This window comes from Schistocerca piceifrons, chromosome 1, assembly GCF_021461385.2.
Source record: "Schistocerca piceifrons isolate TAMUIC-IGC-003096 chromosome 1, iqSchPice1.1, whole genome shotgun sequence".
Taxonomy (NCBI): Eukaryota; Metazoa; Arthropoda; class Insecta; order Orthoptera; family Acrididae; genus Schistocerca; species Schistocerca piceifrons.
Window position 1 is genome coordinate 1,202,439,500 of NC_060138.1, and position 22,741 is coordinate 1,202,462,240.

General features: G+C 38.7%; 1 protein-coding gene across 1 annotated transcript in view; it reads left to right on the top strand.

Annotated features, from left to right (window-relative positions):
* Positions 1 to 22,741, top strand: part of LOC124779336 (lysosomal alpha-mannosidase-like) — a 209,239-nt gene that overhangs the window by 115,632 nt on the left and 70,866 nt on the right. Inside the window, exon 7 of the mRNA XM_047253705.1 lies at positions 4,096 to 4,315. Coding sequence (XP_047109661.1) covers positions 4,096 to 4,315 — 220 coding nt within the window. The remainder of the gene's footprint in view (positions 1 to 4,095; positions 4,316 to 22,741) is intronic.

Sequence of the window (22,741 nt, forward strand, 5' to 3'; positions counted from 1 at the left end):
GGTATAGCAGTCCATTCTGCTTCCACATATTGCCAAAGTTAATCTGGTATAGCAGCAGGTTGTGTATCGCAGGCAGTCATCCTGCAATCACGCAGTCATTCTGCAATCATTGACCAGATGATTTCAATAGGTGAGAGACTGGGGGAACATGGAGGCCAAGGCAGCGATGCAATCCAATGAGCAGCAATGAGAATACTGCATGCCACATGTGATAACACAATATCCTGTCACAATTAGGCAGTCGGAAAGCTCTGAAGGTATGGGAGGACAACAGGCTCCACACTTCAGAGGTGTAACACTGATTGGCCAGTGTACCAGCAATGTGTACTAGGGGGGTGCGAGAGTGGAGTACAATACCACACCAAAACATAATACCAGTATGGCGAGGCATAAGGCAATAGTTCAACTGTCTCTCACCATGGAGTCTCCAGACTCTAATCCTACCATCACAGTGGTGGAAGCAGAATCAGGATTCCTCAGTAAAAATGTGGTATTGACTGTGGTAAACACACCAATAGATGTCTTGTAGACAATCTACTCTGCTGCAAGTGATGTAAAATGATATGTGCAGACACTGCATATTGCACAACAAACCGAATGTGTTGTGATATGGTTTGTGATGTGGCAGAGTGATCCGTCACTGCCAAGTGCACAATACCCCTGTCGTCACTGGTGCAACGAAGGGGATGCAATCAGTCCCATCAATCCATCATTCCCTCCTGCTTCCAGGGATTACAGATCCGTATCACAGTTGCTTGGTTCAATCTGACACTATCACCAGTTTCTCTGAAGAATAATCCACTATGCATATAGGCAACTATTTTTCATTGGTCAAACTCTGAAATGTGTTCGTAAGATACTTGCTGTGTTCTACAAGGCATACTGAAGCTGCTCACACAAAACAACTGCACAAAAGAACAATTCCAGCAGGTCCACACTGCCGTCTGTTCCCCCTTTACATAGTGCTTCCAGGTGGCACTACCATTGCCCATGATGTGCACCTGCACTGAAATGCTAATCACATGCACCTCTCATTGCCACAAATGCATGCTGCAAATTTCACCTGATTTGGATGCTTCCTTCATGGTGTTACATTTTGGGTGGCCACCAATGTATGTAAAGTGTGGTCCAGTTTCTGGCTTAAGGTATTAAGAAATTAAAAATCAAAGAATATGAGATTTGACAATGAATTCATTCCAAAAAGAGTCCACTTGGCATGATATTTTTACACTTCCTTATAGAGCTCCTCATTTTGGAATGGAGGGGAGAACCGATAGTGGTACTCAAGGTACCCTCCACCACACACCGTCAGGTGGCTTGCGGAGTATGGATGTAGATGTAGATACATTGCATATCATTAATTCTTTAATTTCTTTGTGGCCTTAATAAGGCATAATTTATTTTACCAGGTTCTACAGAACGATATAATCTGAAACTTACTTGTCCAGGGAATGAGTCACTACAAATTCACAGAAAGCTGCTTAGAAAGTTTTAAACAAGAGAAGACCTCAAAAAAAAAATTGAGGATTGTCAGTCACAACCTCCTGATCTCTCCAGCTGAAATAAATCTGCTGTTTCAGTTTTGAGAAAAGTAAATAGCCTGGAATTAACAAATCTGGTAAATAATTTGAGTAGTGCAGTATTGAGACTTGCCCTTCAGTGAGCAACTGGTGATTCATTGCTGCCAAAAGGGCCAGAGCAGGAAAAACCATAACAGACAAGCAGGTCACATTTTTACACTTCCTTATAGAGCTCCTCATTTACTATGATACAAGGAGGCACAAATTCTTTATGTATGGCACCACTTCCATTAAGAAATACAAGCAACATCATCTTCACTCTAGATATTATAAAATGCAGGTTTTGTAGTCACAGAAATATTTCACTAACTCCTTGACAACTCTGACACTTTATTTTAGAATTGTAGACAAAATACAAAGTCTCATTGCAAAGAATAATCATCTTCAAAAAGTTCAGATTTTAGTCAGTTATGGATAACAAGTCTTGACACAACATAACATATTTGTCCATTTGATTCTGTGCAGACTATGTGGAACAAACACTACACTTAGCTTCAATTACTCAAATCTTCATGCACAATCTGCACAGCTACATTTTATGGGAATGTTTAGCATTACTTCACCTATTTTGTCTTCTTTAATCATTTCAGTGAAAGTGGTAGTGTTTTTATTGGTCTGAATTGTTATTACAGTGTTTGTCATCCTTCAGTATCTGTCAGCTTCAGAAAAACTATTGTACCATTCACAACCAGTGCCCAACCCTTTGGAGTCAGTTCGGTGCTCCAACTGCTCCTTCTTTTTGTCCATCTCCTGAAGCTGACACACACTCACATAACATCAGGTTGTATAAGATGAGCAAACACTTCAACAGCAGTGACTATATTTATGCCTCTCAATTCAGATATTGTAAATGTTTCACACAACATTGTTTAACAGCTGTGCAATACATGCAGTTCATGAAAAGGTTAGACAACACTGACTAAAGTGAATGTTAAGGAGTAGTTTTCATTTTACCATACATTACAAGTTCTTCTCACTCAATTCATGGATGCACTGTAAGAAGAATGACTGCTTGCTGTTATTGGCCTAATTTTTTTACACAGTCTCTACAGATATAATACATTGAACAATGGAAATGTGTTCTTGAAATACTTAAAGTAGATTCCCACAAGATATTCAGTGTCATAGTTTGAATGTTTGAAAGTTAAGATTTTTCATCATATTTATTACATCGTCCCGTCAGTAAGATAAGGTAATAACAATTTTTGTTGCACTTTGTTTTATATGCTTGTTGTCCACTGTTTAAATGAATTCCACTCATTTGAAAACTATTCTGCTACAGGTAAATCAAATGTTTTATAAGTTGCATTGTTCATAGAGAAGTCACAGTTTACCGATATTCTATCAATAAATCAGAGCTTGTCACTAACAATACTTACAACTAAGCCAAAATGATTATCCCACTTTATATTCTCATAATTTTCATGGCCAGATATTTGTATGACATGACTGACTCTAGTTGTGACATGACACTCCTTTAATGAGTTTTAGAGCCATACTTATGCATTCTACAAATTTTGACAGCAATATCTGGATTGGAAAATTGTTTTCTTTGATTGTAATGTAGGTACTTAAATAATTAGTGTAATACCTCCATTTTTTCTATTTTTCAACTAATTTGTTCACAGGAAGTATTTGAAACTTGATGATTGCCGTGTATAATAGCTCTTATGAAGTCAACTGCTGTAGCATACAGTTATTTTATAGCTGTAATATCTTCTTCCACGTTGTTTCCCATTAAAGCAACTGTGTGTACTGTCTACATTCAATTCAATTCAATTCAATTTATTAGCGTCCTTGTAGTACATCATCAAAATGACATAGGACTTGTCAATAAACATTACAATTTAAAATACATGTACATGAAAATTTGTAATTGAATTTACTTGTCACTTAGACATTACAATTTTAATAGAACTATAAGAACATCAACATAAAAATATACAAGTAGGATAACAACGTACAAAAAAAAAAAAAAAAAAGCTAGTAATTCTCACATCAATGATTATTTCCATTCTTACATTAACACTGTTTCACACTTTCATAGAAACAGCAAGTATTTAAATGATGTAAACATATGCTATATTTGAGTTTTTTAATGCAAGTTTGAAAGTGTCCAGAACCTCAATAAAACAAGAGTACAACACTTGCATTACAATCAATAACTCAAGCAAAACATTTTTGTATAACTATTCAACAGATATCACATCTTTATAGTCACACAGCTGACATATCAGACGCAAAATGCACTAATGTAGCATCAAATCAAAAGGTGTGTACAAAGGTACCACTGTTGCAAAGAATAAAAGGTATTTAAGAATCTGCTATGTTACAACTTCATTTAATTTGTAAGACTGTTTTATAGATTCAGCTTTTTTGTGACAATTTATGCTACATCTTGTTAATGTAAATTTAGCTTCAGTTAAAAAAATAATATTTTCTATTTTTAGAATATTTTTTTTTTTTTTTTTTTTTTTTTTTTTTTTAAGAAAATTGAGATGAGTACTTTTTGCAGGTATGTTAATGCCAAACAGGAAGAGGGAGGAAGATTGAATCTGTTGTATTCAACTCCTGGTTGTTATCTAAAAGCCTTAAATGAAGCCAACATAACGTGGACAGTTAAAGAGGATGACTTCTTTCCTTATGCAAGTGATGAACACTCATATTGGACTGGCTATTTTGTTTCTAGAACTACAAGTAAATACTTTGAAAGACAGGCAAACAATTTCCTTCAGGTACTGTTTGTACTTAGGCATTACATCATATAGCTGTAGAAATTTGAAAAGCAATGAGCAATGGTTATAATAATAAGGTACAGCTTGAAAGATAATTTAAACTTAAATGTATATAGCTAATATGGTGTAGAGATCGAGCACGTAGCACAATATGAACTATGAGCAGATAAGGATATAAGGTATAATGTGTGAACACTTACTTAATGGCAGCATATTGAAAGCAAACACAAAACGTAAAACAATGACAAGCATCATCTGCCTAGAAGAGAAATAAAAAGAAAATACAGCACAGTAAGTGTGACTTTTTGAGTGCATATGAGAGACACAGTGACATTTTCTAAAAGAATGAGACAGTACACTCACATGATGACAAGTAACATACAATGTACAACATGGAAAAAGAAGACAGTGATCATTAAATGGATCTCCATCCCAGCATTGATCGTAATACAACAGTACATGGTACAGTAGATGATGATGATCTTCACATCACTGTAATCAATCTTATTAAAATATTTTGCTGAGTGCTTTTTACATCAACACATTTGAGATCAGAGATTTGAAGATAACTCTCAGCAACTGAAACTGGTCGTAATTTATCATAATAAGCAATAAAAAACTTGACTATCTTAGGATGCTGGATCAACAAAGTACCAAAGTGATTGCAAAAGTGTGCAGATCAGTCATTCTTTCAAAAGGTTCATCAAACAGACACATACAACTGCAAGCCTTTACAGCTAACATGTTCTTTGTTCATGTATTATGATCTTTCTGGAGACTGAAAATCTCCTCTATAGGAATCAACATACATTTTGCAAACAACAATCTTGTGAAACCCAGTTCATTCTGATCATCCATGAGATTCAGAAGGCTATGTATACCATTGTCCTAGTCGATGCCCTGTTGTCTGATTTGGAAGGCATTTGACACAGTTCCACGTTTTTCACCTACTGATAAAAAAGTGAGTGCACTACATATTGGAGTAATTTTATGATGGGACTGAAAAGTTCCTAACAAATAGAACATAGCGTCTCATTCTTAATGTGCAGAAATTTTCTGACATAAAAGCATCTTTGTACATACAGTACAGCAAGAAAGTGTCATAGGGTCATTAATGTTCAAATATACATAAATGATCTAGATGATAATGTTAGATGCTTCATGAGGCTGTTCCCCCTAGATGCTGTAGTATGTGAAGAAGTCACAATGCTAGAACGTTGTAGCAAAACATAGGAAGATCTGCTGAGAATTGATTCTTGGTGCATGGATTGGTGCTTGATCTTCAACACAAACAAGTGTAATGTATTGCTCATAAACAGGTAGAAAGACGAGTTTGATTAAACCATTGCTAAACAATCATTGGAAATAGTGACAACCATTATATATATCTAAGTATGTTTACAAAAGTTGTGTAAGTGAAATAACCATATAAAACTAATTGTAAGAAAGACCAGACTGAGATTTATTGGAACAATATTCATGACATGTACATCAGCCACAAAGAAGAGAGCTTACAAAAGCCTTGTTCGTGTGATACCTCGGCATTGTGCATCAGTCTGACACACTTATGAGAAAATGATGTTAGAGGAAATAGTGTAGATACAATGAAAAACAATGCATTTTCTTGTGGGCTCATTCAGTAAGCAAGAAAGCCCCATAGACATGCTCTTGGAACCTCAGAGACACACACTACAGGACAGATGTTGAGTGCATCATGGTGTGGTTTACTGTTGAAATTCCAAGAATGTATTTGTAGAAGGGTGGAACAATGTTTTGTTTTACCCTAAATATATCTCACAAAAATTATGCTGGTAAAATTAGAGAGATTAGAACTCACTGAAGCTTACCAACAGTCATTACTCCTGCACAACATTTGTGACTGGGATAGGGAAGGGCGAAATGACAGTGCTACACACATCACAAGATTGCTTGTGGAATGTATATGTGGTTGCTTGTAGAGTGTATATGTGGGTGCAAAGTGAAGCATCTTGGTATAACTCTGAACTGTTGTTACCCTCCATTATCTCACAATTTATTAATGTCTATATTTGATTGGTGTCTGCTCTGTCAAACTCCAATGAGAATCAATAATTTACAAGTATAAGGTTAAATGGTTAAGAACGCTGCATTGCAGCATGTGATGAGTTGAGAATGTGGGGTCGGATGGAAAGCATGTCTGGACAGCTGAGGCAGTTAAGACAATTGGTCTAGAGAAGTGGAACATCCAGGTTTGAGTGCCAGTCTGGCACAAATTTTCTATTTTGCCTCTGCATTACCACAATGTCCTCTGCAACTGGAAGTCATGAGTTTCCCACCCATACTTTCCATTTCATTCCCCATCCCCTATTTCAAAGAATTTATTAAAATAGGGTAATTAGTTTCTGTCTTGCCAAGTCATATATGGATAGAGCAGGCTTTAAGAAATGTAAACGTCCTGTTTGCTATTTCAAAGATACTTCCAAAGAAACAGTGACTACTGCCATAACATATAAAATGTTAAAACCAAAGTGTAGGGCTATAGATTTAGAAATGCTAAATGAAATGCCTTTGGCTTGTGTATGAAACCTTCAACAACTACCATAGAAGGATCTTATCAAATGACCTCTCATGAATCCCACAGAAAGTCTGGTTATGTGTGAAGGCAACCAGTGACACTACAATTAGTGTCCAGATGCTCACAGATGGTACATGAAGTGAAATTGAGGATGGTGAAACAAAATCAGAAATGATGAAATCCATTTTCAAGAGTTTTTTTACATGGGAAAACCTAGGAGCACTCCCCCACATTAATTATCACACCACTGCAAAGATGAGTGAAATATAATTAATGTCAGTGGCATTGTGAAACAGCAAAAACTGTTAACGTCAAGAAAAGTCAAGGGCTTGTTGGAGCCTCTGTCAGATTCTACACAGGATTTTTTGATGAGTTAGGCCCTCATTTGACCATAATATATGATATACCTGATCAAGGGTCCAAATTCAGCCATAGCAGACACAGCTCATGTGACAGCTGAACATGCTTACAAGTGCTACACAACTAACAGTTTAAATTAATCCCTCATGGATTCATATTGTGTAATTCCAAATATAAAAAAATTATATGCGTGCACTATAAATACATATTAATAATCCTACATTGAATGAAACATCATGTATAAAATTCCTCATGTTCCAATTGTGAAATAAGTTGAAATGGAGTCAACATATATTTCAACTAATCAACAAGTTCAGTTCAGCATTCCTTGTGCTTAGAAGCATTTATCATTGTGCTGACCCAAAGAGAATAATGTTGGCTTGCTTTCCATGTTTTCACTCCTATTTGTTTTTGGAGTTTTCTTCTAGGCCACTGAACCAAATTAAATCAATTTTCCTTCAGAAAAAGAGATCATTAAAAATATTATGTAAAGTAATAAAATCTTCTCTGGCTTCCAGCTGCATAAAGTGGTCAAAATCCGATGAGCTTTTGACTAAGCTCTCCTCAGTCATTATCAGGTGATAAATGACTGCCGTGCTGCTGTAGCCTCACCATTCTATAGCTGCCCTGCTGGCTACAACATCACTGGTCCTCTCTTCCACACCAACTGCGATAATGTTGATGTCCCATGTCCACCACATACACTTCAGCCTCATGATGGTCCAGTCCCAGGCTGTGCAAAGCTGCAAACTGTCATCTTTGTTAATGTGTTTTTAGATACTTTTATATCTACCAATTTTTTTATGATGCTATCCCAAACTTTTTTCATCCTAATAAAGACAGATGTTTCATCAAATAGAATTCTATTTCAATTTTCTAAAGTGTGTTCTGCCATTGCTGTTTTTCAGGATAGCATAGGCATAAACACCTCTGCTGCTCCATCCGGTATTGCCCCTTAATGAGTACTGTTTCACCAATGTGGTAGTAGCCACACTGACACGGTATTTTATACATTGCAGGTGTTCTAAGGATAGATCATCCTTCACAGGTCTCATGAGCTGTTGCCAAGAATCAACTGAAGTTTAGCATAGTAGTCAGCTATATTTGGAATGATAGGTGCGTTGCCCTTGTCAGCTGGCAGCACCACAGTGAAGGCGTCGTTGCAGAGGGTGTGAAGTCTGTTATGTTCACCCTGGTCAAGTCAGATGGTGGTGGTTTAGATTTTGAAATAATCCCGCCAGTTTCATGATGAATATTGTCTGGAATACAACTGTGGGATTGTTTAAGCATGCATTGATATCATCATATTTCCTATGTGGTGGCCAGTATTTCAACCAGTTGGATGGCGTGGCAACGGTAAGTCCATTAGCTCCATCCATAGCCAACCTGTATATGGAGAAATTTGAAGATGTTGCTTTGAACATGGCTCCAGATAAGCCGAGTTACTTTTATCATTATGACAATGACACTTTTATCATCTGCCCCGATGGACACTGAAAATAGGAGAATTCTTAGAACATGTGAATGGCATTTTGACCACATTAGGTTTATGATGTAAATAGAGACAGATGGTGCATTGCCCTTCCTTGACATCCTCTTTTGCTAAAAGACCATTGGACATCTCCACCACAGTGTGTACAGGAAACCTACACACATGGAATACTATATGCACACTTTTAGCCACCACAATAGGGCACAAAAACATGGCTTTCAGAACTCCCTCATCCAACGTCCCAAAGACATCTCAGATACTGATAATCTGCCACTAGAACTGACCTATCACTGAAAAGCCTTCCTGGAAAATGGTTACAGTCATAGCCAGGTATCACAGGTTATTTCTGGTGAGACATGCAGAGGAAACACCACTGAAGGAGAGAACAAGAAACGTGGGTTTTTGCCTTTCTGTGGAACAGTGTCAGAAAAAATTAGCTGGCTCTGGAAGAGAGAGAACATCTCATTTGTGTTCAGCCCCAGCAAAAATAAAACAGGTCACGAAGCCTGTGAAGGACAATCTAGGGCTTAGAACGCTTGGAGTGTGGAAAGTACCATGTCAGTGCAGCTGCTACCACATTAGCCAGACAGTGCGCACTATGGAGCAATGCTGGACAGAACATGAGAGGTGCTTATGCCTATGGTATCCTGAAAAATCACCCATGTCAGAACACAATTCAGAAAATTGACACTGAATTCTATTTGATGAAAGATCTGCCATGAGACTGAAGGAATTTTGGGACAGCATCATAAAAGAAGTGGCAGAAATAAAAATATCTGAAAACATCATCAACGAAGATGGCAGTTTGCAGCTCAGCACAGCCTGAGACCCGGCCATCGTGAGGCTGAAGTTGTTGTTGTTGTGGTCTTCAGTCCTGAGACTGGTTTGATGCAGCTCTCCATGCTACTCTATCCTGTGCAAGCTTCTTCATCTCCCAGTACCTACTGCAACCTACATCCTTCTGAATCTGCTTAGTGTATTGATCTCTTGGTCTCCCTCTACGATTTTTACCCTCCACGCTGCCCTCCAATGCTAAATTTGTGATCCCTTGATGCCTCAAAACATGTCCTACCAACAGATCCCTTCTTCTAGTCAAATTGTGCCACAAACTTCTCTTCTCCCCAGTCCTATTCAATACCTCCTCATTAGTTACGTGATCTACCCACCTTATCTTCAGCATTCTTCTGTAGCACCACATTTCATAAGCTTCTATTTTCTTCTTGTCCAAACTGGTTAGCGTCCATGTTTCACTTCCATACATGGCTACACTCCATACAAATACTTTCAGAAACGACTTCCTGACACTTAAATCTATACTACATGTTAACAAATTTCTCTTCTTCAGAAACGATTTCCTTGCCATTGCCAGTCGACATTTTATACCCTCTCTACTTCGACCATCATCAGTTATTTTACTCCCTAAATAGCAAAACTCCTTTACTACTTTAAGTGTCTCATTTCCTAATCTAATCCCCTCAGCATCACCCGATTTAATTTGACTATATTCCATTTTCCTCGTTTTGCTTTTGTTGATGTTCATCTTATATCCTCCTTTCAAGACACTGTCCATTCCGTTCAACTGCTCTTCCAAGTCCTTTGCTGTCTCTGACAGAATTACAATGTCATCGGCGAACCTCAAAGTTTTTACTTCTTCTCCATGAATTTTAATACCTACTCCAAATTTTTCTTTCATTTCCTTTACTGCTTGCTCAATATACAGATTGAATAACATCAGGGAGAGGCTACAACCCTGTCTCACTCCTTTCCCAACCACTGCTTCCCTTTCATGCCCCTCGACTCTTATGACTGCCATCTGGTTTCTGTACAAATTGTAAATAGCCTTTCGCTCCTTGTATTTTACCCCTGCCACCTTCAGAATTTGAAAGAGAGTATTCCAGTTAACGTTGTCAAAAGCTTTCTCTAAGTCTACAAATGCTATAAATGTAGGTTTGCCTTTTCTTAATCTTTCTTCTAAGATAAGTCGTAAGGTTAGTATTGCGTCACGTGTTCCAACATTTCTACGGAATCCAAACTGATCTTTCCTGAGGTCGGCTTCTACCAGTTTTTCCATTTGTCTGTAAAGAATTTGTGTTAGTATTTTGCAGCTGTGACTTATTAAACTGATAGTTCGGTAATTTTCACATCTGTCAACACCTTCTTTCTTTGGGATTGGAATTATTATATTCTTCTTGAAGTCTGTGGGTATTTCACCTGTCTCATACACCTTGCTCACCAGATGGTAGAGTTTTGTCATGACTGGCTCTCCCAAGGCCATCAGTAGTTCTAATGGAATGTTGTCTACTCCCGGGGCCTTGTTTCAACTCAGGTCTTTCAGCGCTCTGTCAAACTCTTAACGCTGTATCTTATCTCCCATTTCATCTTCATCTACATCCTCTTCCATTTCCATAATATTGTCCTCAAGTACATCGCCCTTGTATAAACCCTCTATATACTCCTTCCACCTTTCTGCCTTCCCTTCTTTGCTTAGAACTGGGTTGCCATCTGAGCTCTTGATATTCATACAAGTGGTTCTCTTCTCTCCAAAAGTCTCTTTAATTTTCCTGTAGGCAGTATCTATCTTACCCCTAGTGAGACAAGCCTCTACATCCTTACATTTGTCCTCTAGCCATCCCTGCTTAGACATTTTGCACTTCCTGTCGATCTCATTTTTGAGACGTTTGTATTCCTTTTTGCCTGCTTCATTTACTGCATTTTTATATTTTCGCCTTTCATCAATTAAATTCAATATTTCTTCTGTTACCCAAGGATTTCTATTAGCCCTCGTCTTTTTACGTACTTGATCCTCTGCTGCCTTCGCTACTTCATCCCTCAGAGCTACCCATTCTTCTTCTACTGTATTTCTTTCCCTGATTCCTGTCAATTGTTCCCTTAGCTCTCCATGAAACTCCGTACAACCTCTGGTTTAGTCAGTTTATCCAGGTTCCATGTCCTTAAATTCCCACCTTTTTGCAGTTTCTTCAGTTTTAATCTACAGTTCATAACCAATAGATTGTGGTCAGAATCCACATCTGCCCCTGGAAATGTCTTACAATTTAAAACCTGGTTCCTAAATCTCTGTCTTACCATTATATAATCTATCTGATACCTTTTAGTATCTCCAGGATTCTTCCAGGTATACAACGTTCTTTTATGATTCTTGAACCAAGTGTTAGCTATGATTAAGTTATGCTCTGTGCAAAATTCTACAAGGTGGCTTCCTCTTTCATTTCTTCCCCCCAATCCATATTCACCTATTATGTTTCCTTCTCTCCCTTTTCCTACTGACGAATTCCAGTCACCCATGACTATTAAATTTTCGTCTCCCTTCACTACCTCAATAATTTATTTTATCTCGTCATACATTTCATCAATTTCTTCATCTGCAGAGCTAGTTGGCATATAAACTTGTACTACTGTAGTAGGCATGGGCTTTGTGTCTATCTTGGCCACAATAATGCATTCACTACACTGTTTGTAGTAGCTAACCTGCATTCCTATTTTTTTATTCATTATTAAACCTACTCCTGCATTACCCCTATTTGATTTTGTGTTTATAACCCTGTAGTCACCTGACCAGAAGTCTTGTTCCTCCTGCCACCGAACTTCACTAATTCCCACTATATCTAACTTCAACCTATCCATTTCCCTTTTTAAATTTTCTAACCTACCTGCCCGATTAAGGGATCTGACATTCCACGCTCCGATCCGTAGAATGCCAGTTTTCTTTCTCCTGATAACGACGTCCTCTTGAGTAGTCCCCGCCCGAAGATCCGAATGGGGGACTATTTTACCTCCGGAATATTTTACCCAAGAGGACGCCATCATCATTTAATCATACAGTAAAGCTGCATGTCCTCGGGAAAAATTACGGCTGTAGTTTCCCCTTGCATTCAGCCGTTCCCAGTACCAGCACAGCAAGGCCGTTTTGGTTAATGTTACAAGGCCAGATCAGTCAATCATCCAGACTGTTGCCCCTGCAACTACTGAAAAGGCAGCTGCCCCTCTTCAGGAACCACACGTTTGTCTGGCCTCTCTACAGATACCCCTCCGTTGTGGTTGCACCTACAGTACGGCCATCTGTATCGCTGAGGCACGCAAGCCACCCCACCAGCGGCAAGGTCCATGGTTCATGGGGGAAGGATTGGGTGTGACAAATGCAAGAAGTAAGCATTACCATACTTTGAGAGGAAGAGAGCACCAGTGATGTCACACTTGACAATGGCTGAGGAGAGCTCAGTCAAAAGCTCATGGAATTTCAACCATTTGATGTGGCTGAAAGCCCAAGAAGATTTTATTAATTCACATCACTGCAAGACCACGCACTCATACATTATGTAAAGTACATAACTATACGTCTTACACAAGCCTTTCTAAGAATCTTGGAATGCTTACACTCACCCCTTAATGTTTTTTGTAGCTAACAATAAAATCAGGGTCAGCTGAACTGTGATCTACACAATCACAATACAAGACATAAAAACAAGATTTCTGATGCTGACCAAAGTAACTCTCTCTGGGGCCTCCTCCTGCCTTCATAAATGGGTCCCTTTCATCCTGGGACTGATGACCTGCTCTTCTTGTTTAACCTAATAAAAACTGCCCCTCTCCCCTACCGAAGTAAGGCACTGCTAGTTTCTAAAGTTAAAATGGTTCAAATGGCTTTAAGCACTATGGGACTTAACATCTGAGGTCATCATTCCCCTAGAACTTAGAACTACTTAAACCTAACCGAAGGACATCACACATATCCATGCCTGAGGCAGCATTCGAACCTGCGACACTAGCGGTCGCGCGGTTCCAGATTGAAGCACCTAGAACAGTTGGCCACCACGGCCGGCCTTCTAAAGTTAGAATAGTGTAGTTCACTTTTACATGTGAGTAATAAATTTTTCATCTTCTATACGTAAGTCTATCTATCTGTCTATATCCGGATCCCGCTCCAGCTACTGCCGGGTCTGGATGCTGCCGAGTCCTCTCCATTTGGCTCGGTCCTCCCACCACTTTTCTTCCTCCACTTGCTGCCAGGTCGCACCTCTCCTTTCCACAGGTATTTTCACTCCCATTTTCCACCGTGTTCTTGGGTGCCCTCTAGGTCTTTTTCCATCCATCTTTAGTTTTTCCATAATTTTGGGGAGGCTCTGCCCACGCATCCTCTCAACATTTCCGTGACATCTTACTCTCTTTTTTTCCAATTTCTTCTCCCATACTTTCTTGTTTAAGGTCCTGTCTAATATCTACACTCCTTACTCTGTCCATTCTTGTTTTTCCCTTAACTGCTCTGAGATATTTCATTTCCCCTGCTTGCAGTCTGCTCCAGTCCCTTTGTGTCATTGTCCATGTTTCTCCTCCATAGGTGACAATAGGGAAGTAATAACTCTTATACATAAGGAGTTTTGCTTTTTCTGAACTTCCTTATTTGAAATTAGGTGTTTTATTATTTGGTAGAAATTGCTTCCCTACTGTAACATCCTATTAATTTCGTCGGTTATTCTTCCATCACTAGATATTTCACTCCCTAAATAAGTGAAATTGTCTACCACTTTGAGGGGTTCTCCATTCAAAGTAACATTTCTGTTGATTCCTTTGTCTCTTCCATATATCTTTATTTCACTCTTATCTTTATTTAATTTTAATTGATACCTTTTCATTATTTCTTTCCACACATCAAGTTGTAACTGTACCTATACCTCTTCATTGCCCAATATTACCATATCATCTGCAAAAATCATCTTTTTGTCTTTTCCTTTTACTATATCTTTAACTGCCCTATTCATTCCCTCCATCACAACATAAAAAAGCACAGGAGATAGAATACTTCCTTGTTTAAGTCCTTGTCATATTTTGAAGTATTCAGAGTTCCCCAATGATGTTCTAATTCTGCAATTGTGTCCTCTGTACATTGTCTTTATTACATTAATGCATCCATCTTCTATATCTGTCTTCTTCATTTTTTCCCAGAATCTTTCCCTATTAACTGAGTCATATGCCTTTACTATGTATATAAACACCATTATCACCCTTTTGTTATACTCCCAACTTTTTTCCATCAGTTGACAGTTAGAAAATATCAGGTCACTCATGTTTCTTTCTTTCCTAAACCCATGCTGTTCTTCACTCAGCTCCTTTTCTATCTTTTCACTTATTTGATTTTGTAAAATTCTTTCAAAAATCTTGGCTGTATGACTCATAAGGGTTATACCTCTGTAGTTTTTACAGTCTTTTATTGCCTTTTTTGAAGATGGAAACAATGTCTCCTCTTCCCCAATCGTCAGGTATTGTACTATTTCTCCACACACTTGATAGTACTATATACAGCCACTGCATTCCCACTGGACCTGCTGCTCTTACCATGTCCACTGATACTTCATCAGGTCCTGGGGTTTCCCCCCATTCATCTTCTTCACAGCTATTTCCATTTCGTCCCGTGTAATTTGTCCTAATTTTGCTTCCCAACTTCTGTCAATTTCTCCATTATTTGTTGTTACTTCATGCACCTGCTCCTCAGCATTTAACAGTTTCTTAAAATGTTCTCTCCAGAGATCTTTTATATTCCCTGGATCTTCAATCACAGCACCATCCTCTTGTTTCCATCTTTACTGGTACTTCAGAGGCCTCCCTTTTATTTTTCATCATTTTATAGAACATTTTCTTATTGCTCTTCACATCTTCTTCAAGTATTTTTTTTAAACTCTTCCCATGCCTTTTTCTTTGCTGTTTCCACTATTTCTTTGCACTTCTTCCTTTCCCCTATATATCTTTTATGGTCCTCATCATTTTTAGTTTTCTACCAGTTTCTCCATGCTCCATTTTTTTTCTTGTAACTGCTTGGATTGTGGTATCATTGTACCAACTTGTCTGTCTTACTTTTTCCTTTCCAGATGTTCTACCACAACTTTTTGTGCTGCTTTGACTAAAGTGTCTTTGAATAAACTCCATTCTTTTTCTATGTCACAGAAAACTTTGTTTCGAAATTTTTGTCTGATTAATTCTCTGTACTTCTCAGCGCTTTCACACTCCTTGAGTTTTCAATCCTGTATCCTCATCACTTTCTTCTGTTTTCTATTTTTCACACAATGGTTCATTTTCCATTGTCCCAACAGTAATCTATGGTCTCCATCTGCACTCACACATGGAATTATCTTCACATTTGTTACTTTCTCTTCCCATTCCCTATCTACTAGAATATAATCAATTACACTCTTGGTTCTTCCATCCCAACTGTACCTGGTGATAACATAACGAAATCCATATCCAAAACATCCCAACACTTGCTCAAATCCCTTTCTGTCTTTGCCGACCTGTGGATTAAAATCTCCCATCACTATATTAGCACTCTCTATACGGTCATCTAATTCATTTTCAAAGTCCATCTTCTCTTCTTCACTACATCCCACTTGAGGTGCATAAATCTGGGTAACTTTTAGTTCAAATGTTCAAATGTGTGTCACTTCCTAAGGGACCAAACTGCTGATGTCATTGGTCCCTAGGCTTACACACTACCTAAACTAACTTATGGTAGGAGCAACATACCCACCCATGCCCGAGGGAGGACTCGAACATCCAACAGGAGGGGTCGCGCTCACTTTTAGTGTTTCTTTTTGGAATCTCAAGTTTAAGATTATGATCCTGTCTGATACATATCTCACACTTTCAATACAGCTTTGTGCACTATTATTCACCATCACTGCCACACCATTTCTTCCAAACCTGTTATTCCCTTTCCAGTACAGTTTTCCTCCTCCTCTCAAATTCTTCTCACTTTTTCCCTTCTACTTCATTTCACTTAATCCCAAAATATCTAGCTTTCTCTCTGTTAGTACATCTTTCATTTCTTCCATTTTTCCATGGAGGGTTAATACATTAAGGGTGCCAATATTTAGGTCTTTTTTTAGTCCATTTGGTTTCATCTTCTTGTACTGATGAATATCATCAGCTCTCCCACCATTCGTACCAGTACTTGAAGAAGCAAAGGAGTCAAATCCTGAGTGGTTGCGTTTTAAAAGTTGCGTTTCCTACTGGCTAGCTAGGCTTAATGCAAGAAAGGATTTTCTGTTGGGGCTGTCTCCCTTAGCCTTTGGAGTTTCTCCTCCACCACAAGGCAGTGGTTCCCTTCTCATTTAATCCCCAGAAAGGAGGGTTGCCTCATCTGTAAGCTACGCTGTTCCGAAGTCTTTCTTCTCCGCCGTCACTGACATTCAGGTCTTCACCCGTAACCCTGGGCATGGATTCTGTGCTCTACCTCACGGGATTGAGTCCCTGCCGGATCTCAGCCATCCTATTACTCTGGCCTACTGAAGTGTAGGATGCCCACCCCTGCGACGTGGACGCGCCAAATAGGAATTACCCCAGTGGAGGAATAGGGAAGGGGACCCTACCTCCCTGTAGCCGGGTTAATGATTGTGTATGGTGCCACAATCAAAGGCTTTATTGATAAGTACTGTGCTGTACTTCTGTCTCATAATATTTTAGTTTTCTAAAGTGAACTTTCTGTTTGATAATTTTCATTTAGACTTTTTCTCCTTGTAGTTACAGTAGAAAAGAAACTCACATTTTACATAAAGCAAGAAACTGTAAATCCCCACCAGTTCCAAATAAAGTTTATAACATATTCGTTAGCCACTTTTCCAGTAAATTATCTGAATATCTGGATTCAAGGGCTGAAAGTTCTGTTAGCTACATGGCAAGCAGTAGTGTTTGCTACAAAGTTGCATGGCAAGTTGTGATGTACAGTAAACAGTAAATAGTCACAGTGGTAGGTAACTATTTTCTTTGAAAAGTATTGAAGTAATCAAGGATTGAGCTGTCATTAGGAGATAAGTAGCAGTTATTCAATATAATTGAAGGGGCAGATTTTTTCCCAAAGTAACAGCTTTCTTTCTTATTCACTTGTTTACTTTTAGTACAGATATCACTATGTGATGTAGTACTACTTTATTTTTAACTCAGGTCTACAATTTACTTGTCTTTTCATAATGTCTAGTTATTCCACTTGTCTGATAGTTGTCCTCCTTGATGGTATGGATGCAACATGATGAATGAATAAAAATCAGTTCTCAGAAAAATCTCTTGTTAACAGTGAATGTCTCAACAACATCCAGTACACTTATGATACTGCCATATTCACAGATTCGTTGGAGGGTGTTCAATAACTATTACACAAAATTGTTGAATTAAATGAACCATGGACCTCCCCCACCCCCATGAACCATGGACCTTTGGTGGGGTGGCTTGCATGCCTCAGCAATACAGAAAGCTGTACCGTATGTACCACCACAACTGAAGGGGCAACAGCCTTCTCAGTACTTGCAGGGGCAACAATCTGGATGATAAGACTGATCTGGCCTTGCTGTGCTGGGACTGCAAACAGCCAAAAGCATGGGAAACTAGAGCCATAACTTTTCCTGAGCACATGTACCTCTACTATATGGTTAAATGATTCTGGCATCCTATTGGGTAAAATATTCTGGTGTAAAATAGTCCCCCACTCTGATACCCAGGTGGGGACTACTCATCATTGGGAGAAACGAAACTGGTGTTCTCTGTATCGGAGTTTGGAATGTCAGATCACTTAATTGGGCAGATAGGTTAAAAAAAGTAAATAGAGAAATGGATAGTTTGAAGTTAGGCATATTGGGAATTAGTGAAAATCAATGGTAGAGGGAAAGGACTTCTTGTCAGCTGAATACTGTGTTTTAAATACAAGATCAAATAGGGATAATGCAGGAGTAGGTTTAATAGAGAACAAGAGAACAGGAATGCTGGACAGCTACTATGAACAGCATAGTGAAAGCATTATCGTATCCAAGATAGACCAGAAGTGCACACCCACGACAGTGGAACAAGTTTATATGTCAAGCAGCTCTGCAGCTGATGAAGAGATTGAAGAAATGTATGATGAGATGAAATAAATTATTCAGACAGTAAAGGGATACAAAAATTTAACTGTGAAGGGGGACTGTAATTTGATAGTAAGAAAAAGAAGGAAAAATTGTGGTAAATGTGGGCTAGGGAAAAGGAATGAAAGACAAAGCTGAAGCATATATCACTAGGGGAAAAATAGATACTACCAACAGAAAAATTAAAGAGATCTTTGGAGATAAGAGGAGCAGCTAGTTGTATGAATATCAAGAGCTCAGATGGAAAACCAGTCTTCAACAAAGAAGGAAAAGTTGAAAGGTGGGTGTATGTAGAGGGTTTATACAAGAGAGATGGACTTGAAAGCAACATCATAGAACTGGAAAAGGATGTAGATCAAGATAAGATGGGAGATATGATACTGCAAGAAATTGATAGAGTGGAGAAAGACTTGAGGTGAAACAACTACATTCTGTCAAAACTACTGATCTCCTTGGGAGAGCCAGACATGACAAACCTCTTCCATGTGGAGTGCAAGATGTATGAGAGAGGTGAAATCCCCTCAGACTTCAAGAAGAATACAATAATCCCAATTCCAAAGAAAGTAGGTACTGACAGATGTGAATCTAACTGAACTAAGCCAAAATACTTACAAAAATTATTCACAGAATATGGAAAAACTGGTAGAAACAAACCTGGGGAAGATCTTAGCAGTAATCCACGCACTTTCAAATCAAAACTGAAAAGTTTCCTCATGGGTCACTCCTTCTATTCTGTCAAGGAGTTCCTTGAAAAATTAAGCTGGTTCATGTGTTATATTGTTGATTCAGTTTACATAAACTTATTGCTTGTCTTTTTTTGGGTTCATAAACATTTCATCTGTTATTACTATTATGTTGTAATTTCATGTACTGACACATTCCATGACCTCGGAGATATGCTCCTCAATTTGGTCCTATGGAACTAGAGAGGCAAAACAAATATAATAAATCAGTCTACATTCTGGAGACATGTAGGAACACATGAGGCATTATTGATCCTACAACTTATCTCAGAAGACAGGAAAGGCAAGTCTACATTTGTAGCATTCATAGACTTTGAGAAAACTTTTGTCAATGTTGACTGGAACACACACTTTGAAACTCTGAAGGTGGCAGGAGTAAAATACAGGGAATGAAAGGCTGTTTACAACTTGGACAGAAACCAGATAAAAACCTGGAAAGAATTAAAGTTCAGGGAGAAGAAATAGAAACTTTGAGGTTTGCTGATGATGATGTAATTCTGTCAGAGACAGCAAAGGACTTGGAAGAGCAGTTGAACAGAATGGACAGTATCTTGAAAGGATGATATAAGATGAATATCAACAAGAACAAAACAAGGATAATGGAATATAACTGAATTAAATCATGTGATGCTGAGGGAATTAGATTACGAAATGAGAAACTTAAAGTATTGGAGAGTTTTGTCATTTTGGCAACAAATAACAGATGATGGCGAAATTAGAGAGGATATAGAATGAAGAGTGGCAACGGCAAGAAAAGCATTTCTAAAGACGAGAAATTTGTTAACACTATTACAGATTTAAGTGTTTTCTTAAAGTATTTGTGTGGGTGTAGCCATGTATGGAAGTGAAATACGGACAATAAACTGTTGAGACAAGCTTATGGAAAAGAAATATTACCATGGTACAGAAATGAAGGTTGATTTCACACTTCTTTTTATGGCTTTTTCTAATGGCAATTGAAAAAGTTAAAATTTCTATATAGGCTGAAAAAATTTATAATGACTGGCACTTGGAGGGCAAAAAGTGCCTGGTAGCAGATAAATAGGAACCAGAAGAAGCCACTGTTCTACATTTAAGAATAAGTGCTGAAATGACAATGAATCTAGGATTATAAATAAAAATAATAATCTGACTCTTCAGACTTTCCTGGCAGATTTATTCAAGTTATGGCTCTTGGGTCTGTCCTTGACCATTTGCTGAGATCACCTTTGACAGTGCCCAACAACAAATATCACAGTTCTGCAGGGGGGGGGGGGGGGGGTGAAAGACACAGCTAATGTTGTGTCTGTTGTTGTTGGAGACTCATCTAATTCTTGAGGAAATATTGCAAATGTACAGCAAAAGATCTGTTTTCATAGTTGACTGCATCTGTATTTTGTTCCCTATGATGGAGGTATTTCAATTGCAGTGGTGATGAATTTGTTATTCAGAATAGCCATTCTCTAATAAAACTATTCTGAGAGAAACTTCCTGGCAGATTAAAACTGTATGCCACACCAGGACTCAAGCCTGAGACCTTTGCCTTTTGCAGGCAAGTGCTCTACCATCCCAGCCATTCAAGCACAACTCACAACCTACCCTCACAGCTTTACTTGCTCCAGTACCTCATCTCCTACCTTCCCAATGTCAAACTTTACAGATGTTCTCCTGCTTTCCTTGCAGGACTAGCACTCCTGGAAGAAAGGATACTGCAGAGACATGGCTTAGACAGAGCCTGGGACTGTTTGCAGGATGAATTTTCACTCTACAACAGTGTGTGTACTGATCTGAAACTTCCTGGCGGAATAAAACAGTATGTTTGACTCCCACTTGAACCTATAATCTTCACCTTTTGCAGGAAGAGCACTGCTCACTGGTGGAAATAAAGTTGTGATGGTAGGTTGTGCTTGAATCATTCAGTTTGTAGAGCACTTACCCATGAAAAGCAAAGGTCTGAGGTTCAAGCCCCGACCAGGCACACAGTCTTAATCTGCAAGGAAGTTTCAGATCAGCACACACTCGACTCCAGAGTGAATATACATTCTGTTCCAAGATGCTGAAGCACACCCAACCATCTATCAGGACCAGACGCAAAAGCAAAAATTATATCCTCAACATTGCCCTCCTAAGACTGTGTGGTAAAAGAGGTAATACATACTTGCATGGTGGATAACCATACAAATAGAGACTCAGGATTTCCAGTAAGTGGAGACTGGAATACAGGATTCGATAAAGAGGAAAATCAGAATTTCCAATGACAATTACATTGGAGCATAGTGAAAGATTCACCTAGGTGTCCTTTACAGGGAAGACGGGAGGACTCAGGATGCTATACCAATCTCTAAGAAACATGTTCAACGTGTTGTCTTTCACCAAAACTGAAACTGAGCCAGTGGGACTCAGTTCACTTTTTTTGGTGAAATATGCTTTGTCCTGCAAAGAGGAGACAGACAAAAAAGGTTATGGGTCTATTAATTGTCAGGTATGTATGGTGAATAATGGTGCCCTTTATGGAAATTGCTACCAGGAATGGGAAGCAACACTAACTGCACTCAGTGTGTATGTTTGAGGCCTCATGCGTAACCAACTGCACATTGTGGCACTTGTTGGAACAAGCGATGTGTGTCATCTGGGCTCTGTGGTCATACTTGGATCATTCCAGTGACTAGCAGAAAGGATTAGGAATACCAGCCTTGCTCATGGAAATTCAATAAAGCTCGTACTCTGGAGCATTGTTCTCAGAACAGATCATAGCCCCATGGTTCCTAGTCAAGTGGAAAGCTTGAACCAGAGACACCAAGGGTTCTGTGACAAGCAAGGCTGCGACTTCCTAGACCTGCACCATAGTGTTGAAAGTTGTAGGGACCTCCTAAATAGGTCAGGTGTGCACTACACATCATAGGCAACTACCTAATTAGCTGACTCTGTGTGGAGTGCACACAAGTTTTTTTTAAAATTACATGAGTGACTCTCTGTCCAATCCAGATAACGATAATGATAGCTGTAGGAAACAGAGAAGTATCAGTGTAAGATCGAAAGAAATGCTCCCACAAGTGAGAGTATCAAAATCCTAGTGGTTAACTGCTGAGGCATTTGCAGCAAAGTGTCAGAGCTCAAAGCAATCCTAAAAAACCCTGAAGCTCACATAATACTAGGCACAGGAAGCTGGTTAAAACCTAAAGTTGACAGTAGTGAAATCTTTGAGGAAAATTTAAGAGTATATCAAAAGGATAGGGAAACAGAGGTGGTGTCTTTGTTGCAGTAGACAAAAAACTCAAATTCAATAGATAGAAGTTGAAGCTGCATGTGAGATTATTTGGGCCATACTCAATATCACTGGTGGGCAAAAAATTGTAATAGGGTGCTCCTATCAACCACCAGATTCTCTCTTCCTGGCACAAC